The following is a 24751-nucleotide window of genomic DNA, read 5'->3' on the forward strand; positions in this document are numbered from 1 at the left end:
CACAGAGAAAGTGAAGAAAGGCTGTAATTAATGCAGATTCTTTTAGTCAACACACAAAGCTGCATGACCACAGAGCAATCCACCAGAGGGGGAATTCTCCCGCTAGACTGAGTGCCAATGTGAATCCCCTGTGTACTTCTAGACTGAGTGCCAATGTGAATCCCCTGTGTACTTCTAGACTGAGTGCCAATGTGAATCCCCTGTGTACTTCCGAGACTTGGGTGACAGCCTGACAAAAGCTGTCATGGTTAACACGCAGGCAGCCCACAGAGAGAGTAGAGAGAGAGAGAGAGCCAGACAGTACAGAGTGGGGGAGGGTGTTCATTATCAATAACATACTAATACTAATTTGACTTAAAAAGTTAATAAGATGAGGCTGATTATTATTGTTCCTTCGTCTAATAGCCAATCCAAAGTTCCTGTGAGGGTCATCAGTTTTGCCCATGGGGGTCAGTTTGATTTCAGATCACTTTGGTTCATCAGCAGTAGCTATAGGAACAGTCAAAATAAAATAAAAACGTCAGACTTAAGACATAAAAAGACAGTGATGTCAGTCACTAAAATAATATGAGGGAAATTCCATGCCTTCCACTCTGCAGAACATGCCACCTGCATTGAGTCTAAGAATTAAATGTGATAACATCAAGAGCCATGAGATCAACTTGCACCTAGCTTCATTTCTTGCCACGACTGAAGATTCGATACAGACCAAAAAAAGAGGCAATCACAGTTCAATATTTTGTCCTCTTTGACACAAGGCCTCATATTATTTAATTACATTATCCTGTTTGTTTTTTTAAATGAAACAAAAAAAAGGATAGACAGACTTTCCAAGCTGAAATGTTACGAGCTCATCACATCACATTCCAATATATCCTTGCTGGAACAACAGACTCCCCTCATCTCTGCTGGTGGTCCCTTTGCCTAAATAAGCCTCATGGTGCAGGGCAAAGGTTTTTCCTTGGCCACTATATAGGGAGTGCGCATACAAAGTTGTACACAGATCGGTGCAGTTATAGGTGAAAACATGAATTGGCCTGTTATAGCGCCACCATGAGGCTGATTTGAATTTTTTAAGTGGCATTTCTTCCTCTGCCTAGTGGGAAGGCCAACGGGGATTGAATGTGGGGAAGCGGACAGGTCCGTGCTGATGACAAGACTATGGAGGTGGATAAAATGTGTCCGAGCAAAAGTCGGCCTCATTGTGGCGCTATAACAGGCCGTTGTGGAAAAATGTAGGCAGAGGTTCGTCCTTGGCATCCAAGTGTGTGTGCACAGATTGGCATCGGCCGGACCAGAGATTAGCTGTACACAGACAGACAGACGGACACACATACAGACGGACTGAGTGCAAAACATACTTTGGCCTTTGGCCTGGTGGAGACAATTAGATACTTAACGTAAAGTTAAGCTGCTGCTGCATGAATGCATGACAAGACTGCAGAATCATCGTGTCCAAAACTCATGTATTCCCATCACTATCGTTTCTTTCTCTCTGTCTCTTGTGTCCAGCGGTCTGATCTCACACTGGTTCCCATATTCTCTCTCTTCTTCTTTCCATTTCTCTCCCGTCTCTTTGGCTTCCCTTCTTCTGTCTCTGCCTCAGTTCTTTTTTCTTTCTCTCTTTTTTCTCGAATGCAAAAGCTTCACAGCAGTCCGAGCCCTGGAATGTCTTTACCACTGGCCCCAGGGGAAAGGAGACAGATTGGGAGGGGTTTGTGTGTGTGTGTGTGTGTGTGTGTGTGTGTGTGTGTGTGTGTCTCTCTGGGAGAAGGGCCCAGGGAGGAGAGGGAGGAGGGCAGCACTGGGCAGGGAAGCTGACATTTCCCATTCCTCTTCATAAATGGCCAATTTAAGTGGGTATGGGAAAAATATCTGAGCGAAGCAATAGCTCTACCACATGCTTTATTTCAGGCTGCTTCCTAACGGGGAGGCATCACAAAAGGGCACTGGGGATACAGATATGGGGAACGATGTCATATACCACCTGATACCATCACAAGCTAATTAAACCATCATTTCCATGTGAGGATATAAGTGTGAATACTGATGAGGCATCTGCTCTACCCATGGAGAGCCTACACAAAAGGAGAACAGGTGTGCTCTGAAACACCACCGATCATGAAAATGGAGTGCCGCACTGTGCGTGTTCAAGACATCACGGTCCCACTGAGCATTGAGCGCAGCAATATTGTGCACTTGGCTTTCCGATAAACTGTCATTACACCTGCCTGGGAAAACAGAATCCTTTCTTTTAACGTCCAAAAGTAAACTCAGCAAGTCCCCAGGCATTACGGTCAGAGTCGTTGACAAGGTAATAACAAGTAAAGATGTGGTCACTTCACTTATTTGTTGACCAGAACGGCGATGTTCTGAGGTCTTTTCTGATTATCCGGTGAGCGCGATGGGAACATTGGTGTTTTCTAGAGCAAGGATTGGCCTTATTTTAGCTCGGTAGCATTAACGCTAATACTTTATCATTCAAGATGGAAGCTAAAACCGGACGTGAGTCATAGTGGAATAGCCTGAAAACACCCGGCACCCATGCACCACCCCTTTTGTCCACCAGTCGGCACTCAGTGTTAAAGGGGAGTTTTTTCTTGTCACTGTCGACGCGCCAAATACTTGCTCTCAGGGGGTAAATCGTTGGGTCTCTGCTCTTTATGTAAAGTGTCTTGAGATAACTTGATTTGCCACTACGATGAAACTGAGTTTAATTGAATTAAATGTCATACCATGAGGCCTGGAATGAACTTTAATGAAAGCCATGGTCTTACCGTGTATCTACTTCTGGAACAAAAATATGTAGTTACAGGCACTATTGTGTTTAGTGTTCCCAGTCTGAATGCCTCTCCACAAGCCTCTTCAGTCTCAGACTCTGGTCAAGTGAGGTACACCAATTCGCTCCCACGCCACGCTAGGGGGAACATAACCCTTTCACCTCCCATTCATTACCATTCACACAGTTAAGCCTAATCGGAGCCCACTGATTGGTGACAGTGGAGTCAGACGTGCTTGAAGTTTGTCTGCTGAAGTACTGTACTACCTGACCAAAGCAGACATGTTCTAAACTGTAAACTCTAATGTGTAGGCTACACAAGAACCAGAGAGGCCAGTTAAAGAAGGGCGAATATATAAAAGAGTATCCCAAGAAGTAAAGGCACACATCTGTAAGCCAGTTAAATTCTTTCAGCGCCATTGCCGTAGATTGAAGCATATATTTAGATACTACGCTTACCGCCATTGCCGTTGATTAATGGCAATTGCGCTTTTATAGTGCATTCGATCGATCGAGACATGCTACTTATGTTAGCCGGTTAGATAGCTATGTTGTTGTCACAGCACTGGATCGTCCATCTTAGATCGTCGTCGCCATAATCTATCTGTTTCTTTCAATCGGCTGCATCTCCTATTCCTTGTCCCAGATGGCATTTTGGTCAAAACAACGTTTCTTTGACGATGTGGAGCTCTCCAGTGCCCCGGTTTGGATTCATATTGTAAACAGAAGCTAATGGCTATGGTGCAACAGAAGCAGTGCAGGCGAGGCTCTAGAAAGTGTCCCTAGCAAACAGACGATTCCAAAAATGAAACAGCGATATGAAACGCTTTAAGACGAGCCTACTCGTCATGAGCGCCTCGCGTAATTAATTTATAGGACGAGAATACCGGTCAATAGCAACAAATGTGTTAACATGTGTGAGTGCCAGAGTGGGAGTGTCATTATCATTTTCTTACAACCGAATTACACCCTTCATAGTTTGGAATCAAAAGTGCAATTACGATATGATCCAAGTCTAAGCATGAATGTCCTCTACTGCCATCCCAGACTGTATCATTATTCTTTTCGTGCAACCTTCTCTGGCATGGACACACTGGTACAGTTCAAGCTGAGGGCAGATAGATGATAGATGACCCTGAACAGTTTTCCATACTGTGATCAATCATATGGTGACTGTGAGCAGTGCTCCTGAGGCCAGTGTGCCTTGCAGGTGGCAGGGTTCGCAACTCGGCTCCTCTGAGGAGTGGACAAAAGAGTCGAGGGGCGATTGGGAATGACTTATCCAAGCGCCCATGTTCTGGTCTTGCCTCGTCAACCTTGGAACGTCTTCTAGAAGGCGCCCAATGCTTCCAGACTGGCAACTTCCTGCTGCTCGCCATATGCATATACTGTAGAAAAGCTCAGAGCTAAAAGCAAGAGTTGATTTCCATGTGTGAAACCTCCCAGCGCAGTGTGGTCACTGGTCAGTGGTTGCGGGTTGCCATGGAGATAGGTTTAACAACAGATTGAGATTAGCCATTAGTACAGACCATTAGGCAGAGATTCTGCTGGGGCCAGGTGAGGTCATGAGAACATCACTAGCCGCTGGATAACTGGACCTCTCAGCCGACAGCCTTTTCAGTATTGTTAAATGGAAGAGGTTGTGGCAGAAAAGGCCGGCCATCCGATTCTTTCTAAAGAGCCTAATCCCATAAGCAAACAACGGCCAGGGCAAATCTTGTTCTTGTGTGTCACGTTTACAAATCGTTTTTATGATTAAACCCCTTGTGACTTTCAGCAGGTATCCAATTCTCTCCAGTTGTTACTTTAGGCTTAGATGGCATGGATTTATTGTTATTGGTCAGAGTGTGACAATGTTGATCAATTTACTTTTCAAAAGATGAATGGATGATTCCTCCATGATGCCCAAACCACTCTTGACGTCCTTATACTTCATGTTCACAACTATCAGTAGGGCGGCAAGGCCTTCAAATAAAACATAGTATGACGCTGTGTGCCATCATCATTTGGGGCGAGGAAGAAGTGAATTTGAAGAGGGAGCATGCAGGCGGGTTGCTCCTCCTTGCAGAAAGCATTATCCCCTCTTCCTTTGAGGCCAGGCACAAAGGAGCCGAGGTCATTAGTTCAGCCAGTCTCAAGCCCTCCTGAGCAAGGGATGGCAGGGCATTCATCTGTATAGATGCTGTGTGCTATTCAGAGCCGTTGAGCAGAGCAGGGAAGAGCAAACCAGGGAAGTGGAGAGAGCAGGGGCCCCATGGCCAAAGCCTGTGAGCCGAAGTTCCCCCCTAAACACCCACACATGCTTTTTAGATAGTCAAACACTGACATCTATAGTGCGGGTGCTGGGATGATTAAGCAAGAAATCCACCAACCCCAGCCGCTAAATACAGTAAGTGACAACCCAGAAAAGTTCATGAAAAACTGGGACGCAGGCACGGCTCATGGGCCACAGAATCAATCGTGAGTCAACCAGAGCATCAGGCAGAGCATGCAACAATTAGTTGCAGACAGAGGAATATGTTCCAGGTATAAAACCAAATGGAAATCAGACAGAAGGAATGCATCCTGCCCAGGAAGGTCATGGTGTAATTAGAAAAGGCTGTGGCCTGCTGACCTCTTCCACCAATGAACTGCCATAACAGCCACTATCGCATTTTAAAAGCCATCCAAAAACACCCAGGGTTGTTAACTGATAGACTGTCCTCTTCACGTCTCTTTGAAGTATCAAAAGAATTCATCAGCGCCATGGCTGGCTGAGGGATCGAGGGAGGGAGAGGGGGGACAGATAACACTCTCGACTACGCTGCCAGTTGTGTTTCAGATGACATCACTCTGTGTTCCCAGCCAGTAGTGATGTATTTTGTTTGGTTTTATTTTCCATGCCTTCACTAGCACTTCCAAGGTCATGAACAGCTTTGTAAAAATGTGTGTGTGTGTGTGTGTGTGTGTGTGTGTGTGTGTGTGTGTGTGTGTGGGGGGGGGGGGGGGGGGGGGTGGCTGGGGGGAGTGTGAAGAATGGTTCACCAGCCGGTTCTCTGGCAGATCGCATGCCTTTGGGAACCATCTGAGGTACTGCTCCAGATTCTTCCCTGCAAGAAGCCACTGTTCAGGAAGCAGTGTCGCATCTGACCCGGCAACAGTTCACCATCTCCCCTACGGAGTCGGAAATGGACATTTCTACTGTCATTTGACCCATCTCCCCCAGTCAGCTGAAGAAAATTTTTAGTTTAGGGATAGGGGGTAAGTCACTGGCGAAAATAAGGCCCCAGCTCTCTAGATAAGTACAATTGAGTTGTGCAGCAACAACACTTAATCTCACATAGTGATATAGTGACATAGTCACATAGTGATATAGTGACAGTCACATAATGAGCCAACTAAAGGTCAATTCAATAGTGCTAAAATATATTAATGGACCATTTCACCACTTTTCAAGCTATCTTCATAATAATCCTCACTAATAATCATGATAAAATAGCACAATTATTTTTCTACTCAGTTTATGTCAGAAACCCGTCCACATCATCGATATGGAATCCAAGCTAATAGAAACTGCAGGCTTTCTAACCCTGAAAAGTTGCAATGCGAAAAAGGAAACCATCGTTCTCACAATAATAAAAATCCAAACTGGTGGACAGGTTTCTGAACTGCCCACAGCCCTCCTATGAGACACAGAGTAGGAAAAAAATTTGGCATTTTATCATGAGCATTAGTGAGAACCAATTAGCCCTTCACTAAGTCCCTCCCCAACCCATCATTGTCCAATAAACACGTTAGCAGCGAAGAAAGCTTGACCTGCATAGCAACCGTTGCTAAACTATTTGGATTGGCATTGGACAATCGCTTTTTGGGGTGGGATTTAGTGAAGGGCTAATTATATGAAGATAGGTTGAAAAGTGGTGAAGTGGTCCTTTAACACAGCTCCGTTCAATGTCTTTCCTTACAGAACCCTTGGCCATGTGACGTGAAGGAAAACAGAGCTCTGGCCTAAGGGTTGTTGTTTTTAGAGCTTTAACAAACAGCAAGACTGGCTGGCCAGGTTCACTGCTTTCCAAAGGAGCCCATATTTTGCTTTTCGACAGATGAGAGGGGAGAGACAGGGTGCGTCTCATATGGACGCACCTGAGGTTTGAGGGCGCGTGCTCATGTGTTTGTGTAAGCGTGTGCGCTGTGTGCAAAAGTGTGGGTGTCTATGTGTACGAGTGTTTGCGAGAGATGTGGTTTGAGCTACGCCCCGCTAATCGTTGCCTTCTGGCTGCAAAGTGCTTTGATACTGGTGTAGGACTTGAGCTTCACTCAATGGTCTCCTTTGTGAATCAGGTGCATTCTTTACTTCCAACCATTTTAAACCGTGCCACTGTCTGGACTTGAAAATCTACATAAACAACCAAGCAAACTACCCATTCATTGGAAATAGTCAAAAACATCAGCAGTATTTTTACTCTTTTCATTTGGGGGGAGGTGGGGTTAGGTGTAGCAGTAATGAGATAGACCTAAATCTGGTTGGGTTCAAGATTAATTGATTTAGAAAATCTTTCTAATCCTAGCAACATCATTTTAATTAGGAGCTCAAATTGACCAACCAAAAGGCTAATCTGAGTTTGATGAATTTATTTTTCAAAAAGGAAACCATGAACTAATGAAACGAAAATATACAGATTGTACTAAAGAAAGATGTATGATTACATGTGTGCATGTGCAGTACACAAGGTGCATGCACATGTGTATGTGACTGTGTGTGTGTGTGTGTGTGTGTGTGTGTGTGTGTGTGTGTGTGTGTGTGTGTGTGTGTGTGTGTGGTTCATGTATGTATGTCTGTGGTCTAGACATCCTGTGGCCCTCTGAGTTATGTGACTTCCAAATTAATGAACAGTTTACCTTGGGTTTGTTTACAAATTCCTCCTCTTCCATCCCAGGAATGAGGGTTTTATGGGAACCTAAGCATGCCCTTTCACCAACATACCTGGCCTCTTTCTCCTCCCCTACTGTTACCACACATCCAGCTACTATGGTGCCTGTATTTTTATTAGTATTCATTGAGACAGCAGGCATTAATGGTATTAAAAGTATGGAAGCCCATTTTTGTCACTGTTATAACATTAAAAAAAATTGATATATATATTTCCTTCAGAATTGTGTCAACATATACTGATATGAAGTCAGAATCACAATGTTTTGTTGTTATTCAGCGGTGAAGATAAACCTCTATAAATAATATCCCAAAAAACAGAAATAGGCATGAAGTCTAGTCTGTAATATAGGCCTACCAGGAAACCAAACCATACATTCATGTTTCAACCTGGTCTATAGACTAATCTTAAGTACAAAAAAACCATTTGACTAACACATGAAAATGTTCCCCGTAACCTCCTCCTAACATGGGAGGGCACTGTGGAGGAGCTTTCCTCAAACTTTCCTCACAAGCCGCGGAGAAGGAGGGAATGCTTCTTAAAATGGCTGTGGTGGAGGTGGTTATAGAGTAGGCTGGTACACAGCTGTGTGCAGAAAAGAAACTGGGCTGACATTGACAGCATTAGAATGGTACCTGTGGGCAGACTGTGAAAGATGGCTATGTCCAACAGCCTTTCAATTAGGGCTAGGCAATATATTATATCGATAACGTGATATGAGACTAGCTATCGTCTGGGAAATTGGATATTGTAATATTGTGATGATTTGGCATACTTGTTGTCTTTTCTGGTTTTAAACACTTATGACCTCTTTTATACTTCCTTATTACATGGCTTGGTTGAATGCTTGATTCCGATTGGTCAATCGCTGAATTCAGCGGTGTGTTATTTCTTGATAACAGACCGCTCCGCTCTAAAACAGACCGCTGCCTAATCAAACCCTCTGAGCAGCAGCTGTGCGGCTGCGCCCCGCTTGATTTACTGCCGTTTCCAGCATGACAGCCATGTATACACACACACACTGTGACACACAATGTCATTTACAGCTAAACATTGCTCTCTTTTTAAAAACATTTGAGCGATAAATAGACAAAGTAGTAGTAGTACCCGAAAATGGATTCTATTTGATCAACTCACTTCCTTGTTTTCCGACAGTGCTCCAGCCCTGCAGCTGGGCAGACGCAGCCAGTGCGACACTTATGGAATACTTTTTGTTGGGTTATGGGTCAATGTATTAATTTATGTTAGGTAGCCATGTAATAAGCAGGATAATATCTGGCTAGATGGTCATTGTCGAGATATAATTCACCTTCAGGGTGATTAACCACCTCGGCAAAAAACTCCCTGTCTGTGAATTATCTCCCGACAATGTCCACCTAGATATTATCCCTTACTTATAACAATAGTGAAAATACCTGATCTGCAACGTGTCACCATAAAGTAGGCAGGGATTTTGGATGTCTTAATATCTGATGTGGGGTTTTGAGCTTGCTTTTTCAAAAAAATTCACAAATTTTCACAACGCAATGTTATGAAAAATATCCAGACAAATATATTGTGACATTTGATTTTGTCCGTATCGCCCAAATCTATTCTCAATGCCTAGAAAACAGCTTCAGACCCACATTCGAGATGGGATGGTCCATCTCCGTGTCTGAAAAAGAGGTTTTACCTTAAACTCAAATCATGAGTGACTCAAATGCAATCGGCACCGCCACTCTACCTTGATGTTTCATCCTTGAAATAAAATGCCTCAGAGAAACTCATGTCATGCATCAGTAACGCCAGGCACTTCATTAGCTAATCAGGAGGGAATGCCGTCCTGCTGAACCTTTAAAGTGTCAACACACATGAAGAAGACTTATGGGTTTCAGGAGTCAAGAGGACCTTTCAGGGGGAAAGAAAACCTGCTGGGTGGTTTGGTATTTCAATGATGGTGCTTTCCTCAAATGGGATATACATATTGAACTAACACTCAGCAAAGATCAAAGATGGTCATTTATGCCCATGGGAAGTGGTTGAATTAATCTCACTGAGCGACCAAGATGACACGTTTGTGTTTCTACTGCTATAAATGTCAGAAAGCAGAAATCCCAAAAAGTTGTCGCCAAGTTTGAGATAATAACTTTAGTGCAATATCATTTAAAGGAACATATTATGCTGTGTTGACATCCATTCGTCACCATACAATTTACATTTGTGCTTGGATAACCAACCGAATCAACTGTATTTATTTGAATTTTGGGGTGTTCGTTTAGACAAACAATAGTGAAACCATCTGCTGTTTATTGAGGAAAGTCTTCTGCAACAATAAAAAATCCTCACGTTAAACCCCTGCAGATAGTTGAAAGGAAAAAAAAGGAATATGGAAAACACAGAAGGAAACTAGAGAAAGTGCCTCTCGGGGCACAGGTCTCCACCAGGGCAGGTCAGGATGTGGCCTCCTGGTGGCGCTATAATTGACCAATGTGAAAAGGGTGCCATTTCTTCTCATGCCTTCGATGGCAATTGGATGATTTGAGGCATTTTGTTCCAAAAATGTGTTTGGCAAAATTCCACCTGTTGGTGGTGCTATAACATGCCAATGTGAAAAGGGTGGGATATATTCCTCAGCCTAGTAGGAAATTCTGTGAAAGATTTCACATAAATTGCACGCTGCCTGCGTTCATGATTTGAGGCTTTTTGTTCAAAACGGGCCAATCCTGCAAACTTTGAAAGCCAATGTTAGCCAATTATGATGGAATATGAAATATCGGACAGATCCGTCTTGAACACATGACTATAGAGATAGTGTCTAACGATTTGCGGAATTTTTGGACAGAATCTGGAGGAGTAATAGCACAGAATGTGTTTTTTAAAGTCAGCCTCCTGGTGGCGCTATAACAGGCTGTTCTGGAAAATATGGGGCAGAGGTTCATCGTTGGCATACAGGGAGTGTGCGTGCAAAATTTGGCACAGACCTGGTTAACGGTGCCGGAGATTAGCTGGTAACAGACGGACAGACGGACCAACACACACTCACACACACACACACACGCACACGGACGGAGTGCAAAGCATACTCTCTCCCCATGCCTTCGGCCTGGTGGAGACAATAAGGAATCTATGCAATGTCCAACTGTGCTGTTCTGCAGTCATAACTTTGTTCATTCAAAAGGCACAGTGAAAGTTGAACGTACTTTATCATCATAATATTTCCAAATTATGGAGGAATTTCAGTCAGCCATATCACCCCTGTGCTCATTTCCTTAATTGGCTCTCTATACACACCAGATCCAACTTCAGGATTCTACTGTAAAACTTATAAAATAATATACAACCTTGCTCAGTCCTACTTATCACATCTAGTTACACCTACACCATATACTACTACTAGACTATGATCACAAAACACTGGTCTCTTAACCATCCACAAAATAAATAAAATTATACTACCGAGCCCCCTGTCTCAATGTCAATGAAATATACCAATAAAGAGACACATACTTCCCACAGATTACACACACACACACACAACGTGAGTTTGAAACTATGACCAATGACAAAAAACTCCCATACCCATTGTGAGAAATACAACAATGTGCAAACACGGCAGTGAACTGTTGTGACAAAAGAAGGATAGCCAATAGAATACAACCAGCCTAAGGTGTATCTGTACTATCTGTACCAAGTAGACCGCTGGACCTTGCACATGTAAACAGAGCTGCTACCTTTAAACAGATCTTAAATCTGAGTTTTTCCTGTATACTAATATTTAAATTGTCCTGAGAAAAAAATGCTGCCATTTGTACCAAAGTGACTGCTGCTATTTGTTTAAAAAAAAAAGCTTTATACCCCGTTATAAAATATAACGATGCAATGTGATATAGCTCTGTTTACAAAATGCTGTATCCCTTTCAACTGTATATACTTTCCCCATTTTCAACTGATTTTATTGTATTGTACTTGCTTTGGCAATGTAAACGTTTGTTTTCTCATGCCAATAAAGCTCCTTTGAATTGAATTGATATAATCCACATAGGTCCATGAGGAAGAACTAAAAGTCCAGAGTCACTGTCAATGATATAATCAACAGGTAGGTTCAAGAGGAAGAGTCCCAGGCCAGCCTGACAACAGGTGGTGATCATGCCTTGTTCAGCAGTCTGACTGTAGCAAGTGGAAGCTGTTCATCAACCTGATGGTGTTGCCTTTGATACTGAGGTAGGCCTCTTTGCCAAGCCGTGGTCATTGTAGGAGAATGGGGATGCCCGTCCTTGATGATGTTGGGCTTTGTCTACACACCTCTTCTTGTACAGTTTCTGGAATGCAGGGAGCTCACCTCCCATCATGCTCTCGACGTTAAGGGAGAGGTTGTTCTTCCAGCACAAGAGTACCAGTGAGTGGATCTCATCTCTGTAGTCAGACTCATCATTGTTGACGATTCAATCACTGTTGTGTCGTCCGCATACTTTATGATGGTGTTGGTAGTCATGTGTGGCTGTGCTGTCATACGTGTACAGAGAGTAGAGGAGAGGGTTCAGCACGCATCCCTGGGGTGCCCCAGTGTTGAGGGTCAGGGAATGAGATGTGATGATGTCTCTGAGCTTTGTGTAAGGTTTTGCTGGGACTATGGTGTTGAATGCTGAGCAGTAGTCCACAAACAGCATACGAACGTATTTGTCCTTCAGCAGCTTTTGCCCGTATGAGAGAGCACGTTGTAGAGAGCCATGGCAATAGCATATGGCGATAGCAGTGGATCTGTTTTTACGGTATGCAAACTTGTTTTTTCTTTTCTCGAGTAGTACAGTTTTCATACTGGAACACAGCCCATTGAACACTTTCAACTGAGCTGTAGTACAGTCTGAGGATGTGGGGTCCTACTCCAAACTTCTCCAGGCGGCGAAACCAGTACAGTCATTCTGAGATATTGTTATGTCTTTATGTGCCCTTTGGGACATAATTTGTGATATTGGGCTATAACAAAAAATGACTTGACATTATCAAGCAGACAACCTTCAGTACAAAAAAAAAACCTTTAGTAAAAAAAAAAACTTTGAATCAATTACCTCTGCTGTCTGATCCTTGGAACCAAATCAAGGTTTCACATGACAACACCCAGAAATGTTTGAGAGAGCATAGCATACCAGCCGTCCTGGGACAGCTGAGACAACAGTGTAGGCCTTAACAGTCTCTCAGTCAGTCAGTCAGTCAGTCAGTCAGTCAGACAGACAGACGTCATGCACACTAAGTTGTTAATATTCTTTTAGTCTTTCACCTTCTGAAACTAAATGAGGGCATCCTTTAATCGAACATTACCCAAACGCAAGATTAGAGAATTAAGATTCTATAGGGCAGTATAAACCCAATAAAGCACCACATTCTTGTCTGAGTTTACTTATCTCCAGCCGTTTCTCAATTAAATGTGGTTTATATTGATGGGATTTTGGTCTAAAGAGCAAAGCCATTCCCCGCTGTGGAAGATCTTTGATGGAAAGGGCAATGTGGCTGTGTGTTCACTCTTCATTTGGATGCAATGCTGTATTTGATGAGATCACAGTAACTTCAGAGGAAGCCACTAGGGCGGTTCCATGTGCACATGCCCGAGTGTTATCAGATGAGCTCCAGTCATCCACATCATTTAAACCTGTCAGTGGGAAGATGACATCTTCCTTTTTGTCTCTCTCATGCTGGAATGATTACGCCTCCTTCCTTTGTCGCAGACACTCGTGGCTAATGTGAAATATGAACGCCGTCACCGCGCGTTGGGCCAAGTATTGTCATAATGGCTTCATTGTCATGAGCTGTATATTTAAAGCAGGATGGTGCAGCTGATCCCCTGTCGTGTTGACAGGCTAGCGACAGTACTGATGCTTCCCGTTTGACCAGGTGCATGGCTTCTGTCTCCATACCGCCAAACAAGTTCTAAGAAGCCCCGCCAACTGGCAGTAGTGGTGTGTGTGTGTGTGTGTGTGTGTGTGTGTGTGTGTGTGTGTGTGTGTGTGGGTGTGTGTGGGTGTGTGTGTGTATATGGAGGTTGTTTTGGATCGGGAGGGGGTGAACAGCTGAAGCCGCTGTTGGCCTCTTAAGCGTAAGCATAAGAAGCAATCCACGTCAGTGTGATTAACACTGGGTCGCCCACAAAGACGGACAACTTTGTCTGGCAGCTGCCGCAGACTGCCTGGCCGACAGAGTAGCTAGCGAGAGTCAGAAAGCTTCAGGAGGCGTCGGGGCAGCCCACACATATCACTCAGCCACACAAGTTGTCTGTGCCTTGTGTGTGATATTTTCACAAGGACATGTCTACTTTAACCCATAAGACCCGAGGCCGAGCCTACAATGTCTTCCAAATCCTAAAGGTTTTAAGAAATACTTAAGTTGCTAGATTAGTGGTGCTCAAAATGTTTTCATGTGAACCCCCAAAATTATGTATTTGGCCGGACCCGCATCTGAAAATATTTTGTTATGTTGAACAAAATTACATTTTAACCAGATTTGAGTTATGTTATATAATTAATATATATTAATAATACATATAATTCTAAGATTTGCAGAAATGTTGCACGGTGTTTTAATAGCCAAAGAAATCTAAAATGGCACAGATGCTTTCCCGGATTTAATGGGTTAAAACTGGCGATGCTTGCAGGACATCTGCTGCACCGAGTGAAAGGTAAACTTTTTCTCAAAAAAGTAGGTGCCCAGGCCAAGCTCGATACAGAGACATCACAGGAAGGCTGCGAGGGCCATTCAGCAAAGAAAGAAAACAAAAGCTGTAACAGGAAGGAAGGCAAAGGGAAGCTCTCCCCAAAGACAAAACATTAGACTCATTTCATCTGTTTCAAGTCTACCAGAGAGACAAGATAAAGCCTATAGTTTAGCCTCCTTCAATTTCCAACTCATAAAATGCATAAAAATCTTCGATACATCAGAGCCAGGCCCTGGAAATATATGGATTAACATATAACCCAAGATGAAACTAAGGCCTCCTTTCTGTGACTGATGTATCCCAAGACGCAACTAAAGCCTCCTTTCTGTGACTGATGACAAAAGCAGGGGATGGGAAGTATTTCACAGGCTGTCAAAAGTATATGCATGCCATGATTGAGAAAGATCTATTTGGCACTAGTAGCAAAGGTGGAATATCAACATGTTTTAAAATGAAATATAATAAGGCTGGCTGTAAAACCTTACCCTGAACTCTTACGTGCTTCACATTTTTCTAAGGGCACTGATATTCGTTGTGTCCTCAAAACAAGCACAAGTTTAAATAAACGACAGCGTGAAAAGACAGACCTGCCATGTAATGAAAGCAGTCTGCTGTCTCAAATGTTTGCAAGCGAACTCCAAGCGAGACATTGCTGAGAATTAACAAGAGCTAATAGGTGAAACGCTCAATAAAACCAGAGGAAGCTGTATCCTCAAAGAGAATACCAATTACACCACACTAGTTTATTATTTTTCTTTTTTACGATATATAATCCTCTGAGCGCCCTGTGCCTTGAGCCTCAAATCCATTAATATCAGTGAAGCCTGCTGGCAATGTGACCTTTCTAAGACTGTTCACATCAAAGCCAGCAGGTCTCAAGCAAACTAGTATACCACTTCCGGAATGCTGGGCTATTAAAAAAGAAAAAGTGTACTTAAAAAGGATTAAAAGGGCCATTTCCAAACAGATTCCTTACAGATTTGGACTAGGAGGAGACCGTCAGAGTGGAGGAGGTGGTGGGGGAGGAATTAGGAGCAAAGAATGGAGAAAGACTAAATTAGCAAATGGTGTGTGTTTGTGGGTCTTGGTGATGTGGGGATCTCAGGGGCAAGCTAATGACTGTGGTGGTATCTGGCATGAAGGCCAAGTTTCCCGTCTCCTTTAAAGCTGCCTCCAGCTCATAGCCACCATGTTATGAGCAACATATGCTGAGCTATCATGCAATTATACCATTATCAAGGTCTTTCCTCTAACCAATTTCCATTACATATTGCAGAGTAGATTTTATGAGGACTTGATCCCTTAAGTGTTTTATACTTCATTGTGCGGCAGTATTGCTCAGTATGGCAGTATTTCTCAGCAAAAATAACCAATGTACCCATTTCTATCAAAAATAAATAAACATTTAATTAAATCATTATTCAGGACCAACAGAAGGTGCAGTGGATATTTTATGTGCAATATGGTCACATCATTTCTCAGGGAGAATTAACAAAGCCTTTCCCTAGCAGGTCTCTGCTGTTACTAACCACAAGCAAACTGAAATCGAACTTGATTGTGTGTGATGTTTGCATGTTCTCGCTGTGTTCCTGTGGGTTCGCTTCCCTCCCTCAACCTGATACATGCATGTTAGGGACATACTCCTGCCACGGCCCTTGGGCAAGGCATTGACTGACCTTAAGAGCAGTCAGGCACTGCTCTGTGGCTTCCCAGTGCTCACTGTTTATTAGCATTTTTAAACTGGTGCCCCTATTATGGGCATATCATTATAGAACACATTTTTCTAAAAGAAAAAAATAAAATAGCAAAAATAGCAGCTCTACAAGCTCATCATGATGCAACGTTGTAGATCAGCTATTACTCCATTTTGTTTTAACAAGGCTTAAGTGGTTAATACTTACAATATGCACATTCCAGTTACAATATGCACATTCCAGTTACAATATGTGCAAATGCACTTGGCAAATACTTTAAACAGGGTGCCTGGGACGTGTGGACACGTCTTAAGGTCATTTTTATCAATATAAAATGGGATTTCTAAAATCAATTTTATGACAGCGGCCGTTACTAGGCAATGCCTTGCTTAGCCCCTCCCGGACCTGTTCTGATGCACGCGCAGCCATTCACTTCCTGGTTTACGGGCCGAACAAAACGTCCTTATTTCCTCTGAATCTATGTATATAATGTAATGCTATGTAATGCTGCCTCCGTGCAGGTTGATCATAACCGCGATATTCTGTTCTCATTTCTGACTTAATCATGCATCTCGGTTAGAATATTAACACTTCTAAAGAGAGATCAGAGATACAGTGTTATACACCGACGAACGTTAACTCTCTAGGAACAATTGTTACCAACGACCAATGGAAATCCCATCTCTAGAGCATTTTATCTGTCAAAGGTTCCCTGAATGACAGAGAGGAGTAGGAGTGGCCGGGTTTTATTGTCCCAGCATGAGAAAGGGAGAAAGACCTGCTTGGGCTTGATGGATGGGATACAACTGGGTGAGGGGCCGGGAACAAGGACTTGTGTAGCCCACCATAAACTCCCTGATGTGCAACCCTCGTGCTTGCCCAAACTTCTGAGAGACTTACTAAGCATGTTTACAGGGTTCGATTTGTAAGGATACATTTTCCAAACCACGTATCCTATAATTTGTCATACAAAAACAAATAGCAAAAATAGCAATGCAATATGTCAAAACACCATGCATTGTAAGCTTAAAATCAGAGTTTTCCACCAAATAACGATGCCAGGGTTAACATATTATATTTGCAATTAAATTGTTAAATTGTGATATTATCAATAATCAAACAAACATATCAGACAGAGACTGTATTTCCCAAACAGAAATGGATGCGTTTCTAAATTCAGTCTGACCAGAAGCACAGACAAAACTAATCCCCATCGGTGATCAACATGAATGACCCGGAGAGATTCCAAAAGCAGGGGTATGGATTCCCCCACCATCCTCCACAGCAACCCCTGCATGTGTACGTGTGTACTCTAGCATACAGTATGTGCTGATGACTAACCTTTGTCTAGCAATAGCAAGCATACATTATGGGCGGGTAACTAACGTAACTACACGGTGATGCTGTGATCTCAGAGTGATTCATGCTAGACAGGTTCCAACAGCTCAATGGGGGAACAATACACAGAGTCAACTTGCAATACAAACTGCTAACGCAACACAGATATGGTGGAGTTATATTAGTGTGTGAGTGTGTGTGTGTGTGTGTGTGTGTGTGTGTGTGTGTGTGTGTGTGTGTGTGTGTGTGTGTGGTCAGGGGTGAGGGGACCGGCGCTAATCTATCTATGATTAATTTCTATATTACATCACAAGTCAAAGAAGATGTTAAATTCCTCATAGAGATCAGGGGCCGCTACGGGTCTGTCAGCAGAGGATTGTCATAAAAGACACGAGGTAGGGCAGTAGGGTGTGTGACGTGTGTGTGTGTGTGTGTGTGTGTGTGTGTGTGTGTGTGTGTGCAGTTTCCCAAATGTCTAGGCAAGCCAGACCTCTTTCCCACTGAATTTTATTTGCACCCACCCAGTATACTGTGGAGTGAAACAAGTCATGGCCTGATTGAAATGGTATCTTTTAAAAAAAGGGAGTTTTCTGTGAAACAGCCCCTGGACAAAGCTGGCAAGAGCAGATCTGTGAGAAGTTCAACAACTGTACCGATCACCTGAATGAGAGCAGATTATCTGCTGCTACCAGTAGTACATAGGTGGGAAGGCAAGTTTAGGCTGGTGGACGTACAATTAGCACACATGATCCCGTCTGTTATGGCAGGGCGGACTATCAGAGGAAGCCATTGTATGTGAAGGAGAGAAGTCAGCAATTTTCTGGTGGGGATGACTCAAGTTAAGTCACGGCAGACGGAAAATCCTACAGAGGGCCCGGTATAAGCAGCCAAAACAAACTTCTGTGATGTCAGATTGATGGTACTGCACTGCTAGATACCAATATGGCTTCCGAACGCATTCAGGAAGAAAGATGGAGGATTAAGATGGCACTGACATGTAAAAGTCAGTCGTGCCATTCCATCTAGTTTGCCATTATATTCTTAAACTGTCTTAAAATGTCATATTTACTTTATCACCAGGGTGTGGTTACCATTGCCCCATTATACTTTGTGTGCAATGTGCATGGGAATTTTGTAGTTTAATACTAAACAAATTAACTGCTCACCCAGAGAAAACTTGTCAAGCACAGCGGCATTGACACAGGTTTATTGACCATATATGTTCAGGCCTCTTGTTGGCTTAGGTGATGGCATGTTTACCAAGTGAGCGTGACAGATGTTGCAGAGTTTGTATGTTTTCCTCCCAGGTGTCTCTTTAGCTAGCGTTAGCTTACTTCAACTCACTTTGCGCATCACATTATCTTGACAAAGGACTGGGTCCACAAGAAGTTCGTCAGGGAACATATAAAAGGTCAAGAAGAAATTATAAACATGCTGCCCATTATTTGCCTTTGTGCACACAAACACAAATGAAAGGATCTGAGAACATTGTGAGTCGCTGTGAGGGATTGTGCGTGTGGGAAGGAGTGATGAGTTGTTTTTGTTTCCCAGCGCCCCCAAAGTGAACTCGTTTTTCTCCTCCTCTCTCACATACCTGCTTCCTTCTTGCTCCCCTTCCCTCCATCTCTGTTCTTCTTCAGCACGGCCTTGAACATGGTGAGATTCCTGGAATCCTCTCGCCAGCTCCCCTGCAAGAAACACAGACATGTTCAATCACTCGCAGCCAGGCAGAGACAGTGAGAAACCATCCATTCTCACTCAACAGTTCAATGATGGAGGTTACTCGATGTCAGAAACTGACTCATGCTAGTATAACTTAACTCCCTCTGCAAAAAAATAGAAACGAAAATAAATAAGTTTAGACAGCAGTCATTTTCTGCTCAAAGGGGACACGTCGGAGCAGGAAGAATCCCCAGAGGTTGCATGTCGATGACAACATGTCCCCTGCATTTAATTTTTCCCTCCTGGCACCCGGCTGGGAGTTTTCCCACAGCACTCCCAATCCTGCAGATCATCAGTGGAGGGGTGGCGTGGAAAGAATGCGCCAATATTTAAACAGAACGACAAGTTCTGCTATCTTGTTATGCAGGAAAACACTGTCGGATTCCCTGAATTCCACATCTAATTAATTCTACAGGATGAACTTGGGACATTTGACCACTTCCAGTTTCTTATAAAGCTGGCATTACACTGGCAGAACCCTCAGGGTCGAAGTCAAACTCTAAAGCCTAGCCTAATTTTGCCTGCCTTCATTTGTTTACTTAGCAATGTTATGTCACACTAAGTATGAAAGCCACTCGGCTAACAGCTATCACCTCAAGTAAGAAAGAAACATGTAGTACTAGATAATTAATTGCTTGGAACCAGTTATTTTTCTTGTAAATTTTTGCTTTGGTGGTCAGACTCGTCAGAGACAGGTTAACATGCAAGACATGATGCGAGTTCAATTAAAAACTCAGGTTCTCTCAACTCACAAGGAGCATTGTGTATAACTGACTGGGTCACCAGGCACCCTGCCTGGAACTTTTCTATTTCAGACCACCTCAACTCACTCAGGTTGTTGCAATGCATCGCAATAATACAAACGGAGGGAATGGGTAAGACCAAATAAGGGCGTCCCATCGCACAAACAAAGCACAGCAATGCACAGAAACCAGGCTTCCGGTTAGCAAGGCCAGTGCCCATTAACAACACTCGTAAAACCACACAGTCCTCTGGCTAGAGTCTAATATTTAGACCTCACTGCTAGGGCTGGGGAAGAGGCTATTGATCCGTTCCGGCCTTGATGTTCATAGATGAAACATGGTGAAGCTACGACTACAGGTGTAGATTAGGAGTAAAAGTGAAGAATGTCCCTGATGAATATGTGCACGTTCGTCATAGCCTTGAAATCAGACGTTGAAGAGGAATTCTAGGATGTAGATATGCATTATATGTGAGGAGACTCACGGTGGCATCGACTGATGATCATGATCACACACATGCACGGTCTTTATGTGCATCGTTGCGTAAAATGCGATATGCGATTGAATCTATAGCTCACATACCCACACACCTGTGATGGTGAGGAAGATAAAGTAGACTCAAGATCTCAAGCTTACTCGAGTAAATATACTGTAACACTAATGACACTAACGGTTGTCCGACTGCCGGTGACGCGTTATTATGGATCCCACTGCAGTTCTAGGAAAGCCCTGCTGTGATTGGCCAGTAGTCGTTGTGATTGACAGTTCGTCATTAGTCCTACAACTACAACCTATCTCAAACCCTCACCCTAAACCTAACCTCCCACGGGGCAGCACACCTAAACCTAACCCTAACCCTAACCTCCCACGGGGCAGCACACCTAAACCTAACCTCCCACGGGGCAGCACACCTAAACCTAACCCTAACCCTAACCTCCCACGGGGCAGCACACCTAAACCTAACCTCCCACGGGGCAGCACACCTAAACCTAACCCTAAACCTAACCTCCCACGGGGCAGCACACCTAAACCTAACCCTAACCTCCCACGGGGCAGCACACCTAAACCTAACCCTAACCCATGTCTAGCCATCAGGTTGCCCGACGGACAGAGTGCATTCCCTCTTCATTCAATATTATTGAGTTATTCATGAAGTACTATGCAACCTACTGTACTCAAGGCAGTATCTCTACAAAAGAAGCCTCCTGTGTCATGTGGCGAGTATGATAACTCAACCATCTGCACAGTTCATTTAATTTACAAGGGTTCCCTAAATAGCCACATAGATGATAGGCCGGGCCTGATCTACTAGCTCACAACATGATGTGCTATTTCTGAAATGGATTTATAAGTCTGTGCCAGTGTGCCTACATGCCCAAATAAATGGGGAGTGGGGACACCCGATTGAAAGTGGTTAAGAGAATAAATTACATTTAGCCTAAATCTAGCCAAGATTATCGACAGACAAATGGAAAGAGACAGCACGCTCAGTCGTTTACAGTGCATTCCACTCTGTCCCGTCCCGTGCCATATCCTCTCTCCTCTGCAAAGTACAACATCAATTGTAAACACTGTGGCATTTCAATCCCCCTTTCACAAGACAGGAAGACGACTGCTAATGACAGCACAAAAGAGCAGATTAGAGCTATGTTCGAGCATATCCAACACAATAGACTACAGTCATCCTGATGCGGCTCAGCACTTTGTACAGTCGCACGGTTTCAAACTCAGGCCCATCCCTCTTTCCATGCATCTCTGCAGTGATGCACAGAAAGCGCTTCCTCTGCACAGCTCTGGCCAGTACACCAGCCTAGGATCCTATTTCTAGCTGACCGATCAACTTTCAACTCTCCAAAACATCCAGAATCAAACAAAAGACGACAGCACTCCTTGATTCGGCTCCACACGCTAAGAAAGATGAGCAGAGTCACAATTTGAATGCGTTTTTAATACATTTGAATCTATAGTCCCTCCCTGGACACTGGGCAGCTTATTAAAATTGGTGTACTAGTATACATTGTACAACACACAATACAGTACTACAACAAAACATAAGTGCATTCTAAAAGTAACAGTTACAGTACAGAAGTACGTAAAGTATGTAAAGGCAGTGTCAGAGACAGGTGGTATGATTAATACTCATGATTGCAAGTTTAGTTTGCTTCAAGGCATCTTGTAAGTTTAATATGTTTAATGGCGAAATTAGTGCACAATGGCAAGGAAAGGGTCCTGCGAATAAGGCTGGATAGCCGAAATGTTTGTCATGTAACTTAAGTAATGTAAAGTATACATAATGTGAACACGCACCTTACATCATTATCAGACTTAATTTTATCCTTCAACTTGGGCACCCTGTGGATATACAGGTTTTGTAGCAATTGTCGAAATATTAGTCTTTAATTGTCGAATGTTAATCATGTTCTAATCATATACTTTACTTAAAAACATTTTCCAAATATTTGTTTGTTTTACATTTTGGACAAAGTTTTACACCACCTACCCCGTTACCTTAGCTTGCTGCGAGCTGATCACTGTATATATGACTGTGTAATTTGATTTGTTTTTATTTCCCCTCTGGAATTAATAAATAATTTATATTCTAAAAATCACACCCGTGTGTGTAGGACGAAAATAGAAAATGTGCTTCCACAATGTTGAAATTCTCCATCCATTGTCAATGGGAATTTAATGTTTGTGTAAGACGAAAAATCTACACTAATAGCTGATTAGTCATCAATTAAATGTGCCATGAGTAAATCCTACTCAGGAATCATCAGGCTAATTTGTCATTTAGGCTAACTTAAAATGTGATTGAATCAATATTTTCTACAGTTTCTACAGCTTTTGTCATACGACATGGTTATTCAACAAAGTAGCCTATAATTATAGGCTACTAACCAAAGCCATACAGGAGGATCCTACAGTGTCTTCTCAAATCACCCAGTGTAGCACATTGGCCTGGTCAGGCGTAACGGTGTGTCCAGTTCGCCTGCTGTGTGGGAGCTCGCTGCTCATCACCACAGCAACAATAAACACAGCCCGTGTTAACCCATAGGAAATGAGAAACGCCTTACCCATTATTCCAAAAGCCAACATGACAAATTCCTGCCCTCACTCCCCTGCACAGTGCACACACACACGCGCACACACGCGCGCGCACACACTTACTTTCTGAGATATGCATAATCTCTTGTATAGAGTATGCCCACCTGCCCCGAGTCTTTATCTGAATGAAATTCAATACTTTTATCCCTATCCATTTTCAATAAGACTTCACAATGACAGTGGAAGAAGGCATTGAGGCAATGATGGATATGACAGCCTTCAGCCTTGGCCAGCCAAGCTTGCCTGTATAGATCATTTTGAAGTTTCAGCTTTCATGTAATTTGGAACGTTGATCCTAGACATTGATATCTCTGCCCATTTCCTCTTTTATCCAATCTTCCTAAACCACCACATTTAAAAGAGTGTTCATGGCGGAAATGAGTGATGCTGTTAGAAGTATGATTTGATGTCAGAAATCTAATGTAAGAATTGAAATAGTCTACTGTACTTATAAATTATAATATAACTCATAATATTTCTCATGGCTCATGGGCCATGGCTTATGTTCATATCAATTCTTTGTCCTACCAACAGCCTTATTCTGTAAAGGAAAGCGAACAGCACGTGTTTACAATCAGTGATCCACACATTCCTTTGTATATGGTATTGTGCCGGCACACTTAAGAGCAAAGTGTACCACACTGGAATTCATCACAGACCGTGTCAAACAGAGACATGCACACCTGTCGTGCAGGCTTAACATTTTAGTTGGAGTTTCCCCAATCAAGCCAAGGGTTGAAATATTTGAAGAACACATATGGGCAAAGTATTTGGATGCATCCTGAGCTTCAGGCTACTTCTGTTGGAGGTGGATGAGAGAGGCATGCATGCAGCAGGGGCTATTCCTTTACCCTCTGAGCTCCCCTGGACATCTGATCCTAAGAAAGTTAGGCTAATGAAATCAACGTGTGGCTCTTACCAGAAGAAAGGGGCAAAATCAACATCAAACAGCGATAAGTCGTGGTGGGGATTATAATAGTGACCTTTGCGAGAAACTCTCTTCGGAGATAAGTTATGGCCTGCGTTGCATGTGGCAGGAGAGGCATCAAGACCCAGATCATGTCCATTCCGTGGCATCTAAGTCGAGTTTGGGTATTTGCTTCAATGCAAGAAGTCCCCCTTCGGAGGGGCCTCTCCATATTGGAACAGAGCAGCCAAAGTCGCAGTGAAGCTGACAGAGCTTTGTGGACACACTGCTTAAATAGACAGAGAGCAGGCGCTCAATATTCACGTTTGCTCTGCAAGAGATCCCAGAGAAACAGCAGAGTATTAGGTCCCCCCCGCAGAGGAGAAGAGCAACAGGTCACACTGTATTCATGCTTCAAAATAGAGAAAAGAACTCAAATAAATAGGATGTGTTCCATTCGATACGGTGCCAAAGACCACAATACAACAAATGAGTCACAAGATGTTGTTCAACTTGGCCTGTGTTCACCTTTAGAACCATGATGACCGTTACCTCTGCTGTAACAATAGAAAGGAGATTATTCTAGTCTATGATAGTATGACCTGTGACCCAGAAGTGAAAGTGCTCTTTCAGCTGAGAGAAATTGGATACTGCACAGGGTGGAGGGGGTGCTCAGGTTATCAACGGGTCTTCAGTTGATGGAGTTCAAATCCATACAGGTTGAGAAGAGGAGAAAAAAAGAGCCTCACCTGCACAATGCAGGACGTGACATGCGGTTAATGGGGCCATGTAGCTATACAGCTGTCATCTGAGAACCCTGACTATATATAGAACGGAAATGGGATTGTTTTTCCTGATTGCCTCTGGCAGT

General features: G+C 43.2%; 1 protein-coding gene across 3 annotated transcripts in view; it reads right to left on the reverse strand.

The window, feature by feature from the left end:
* The window catches only part of tanc1b (tetratricopeptide repeat, ankyrin repeat and coiled-coil containing 1b), a 140063-nt gene that overhangs the window by 107533 nt on the left and 7779 nt on the right, over positions 1–24751 (reverse strand). For all 3 annotated transcript variants that reach the window (XM_080786507.1, XM_080786508.1, XM_080786506.1), the window contains exon 2: positions 18998–19091. In XM_080786507.1, coding sequence (XP_080642633.1) covers positions 18998–19058 — 61 coding nt within the window. In that variant the 5' untranslated portion in view covers positions 19059–19091. The remainder of the gene's footprint in view (positions 1–18997; positions 19092–24751) is intronic.

This window comes from Protomyctophum bolini (genome assembly GCF_963924005.1).
Source record: "Protomyctophum bolini genome assembly, chromosome: 16".
In the NCBI taxonomy this organism is placed as follows: domain Eukaryota; kingdom Metazoa; phylum Chordata; class Actinopteri; order Myctophiformes; family Myctophidae; genus Protomyctophum; species Protomyctophum bolini.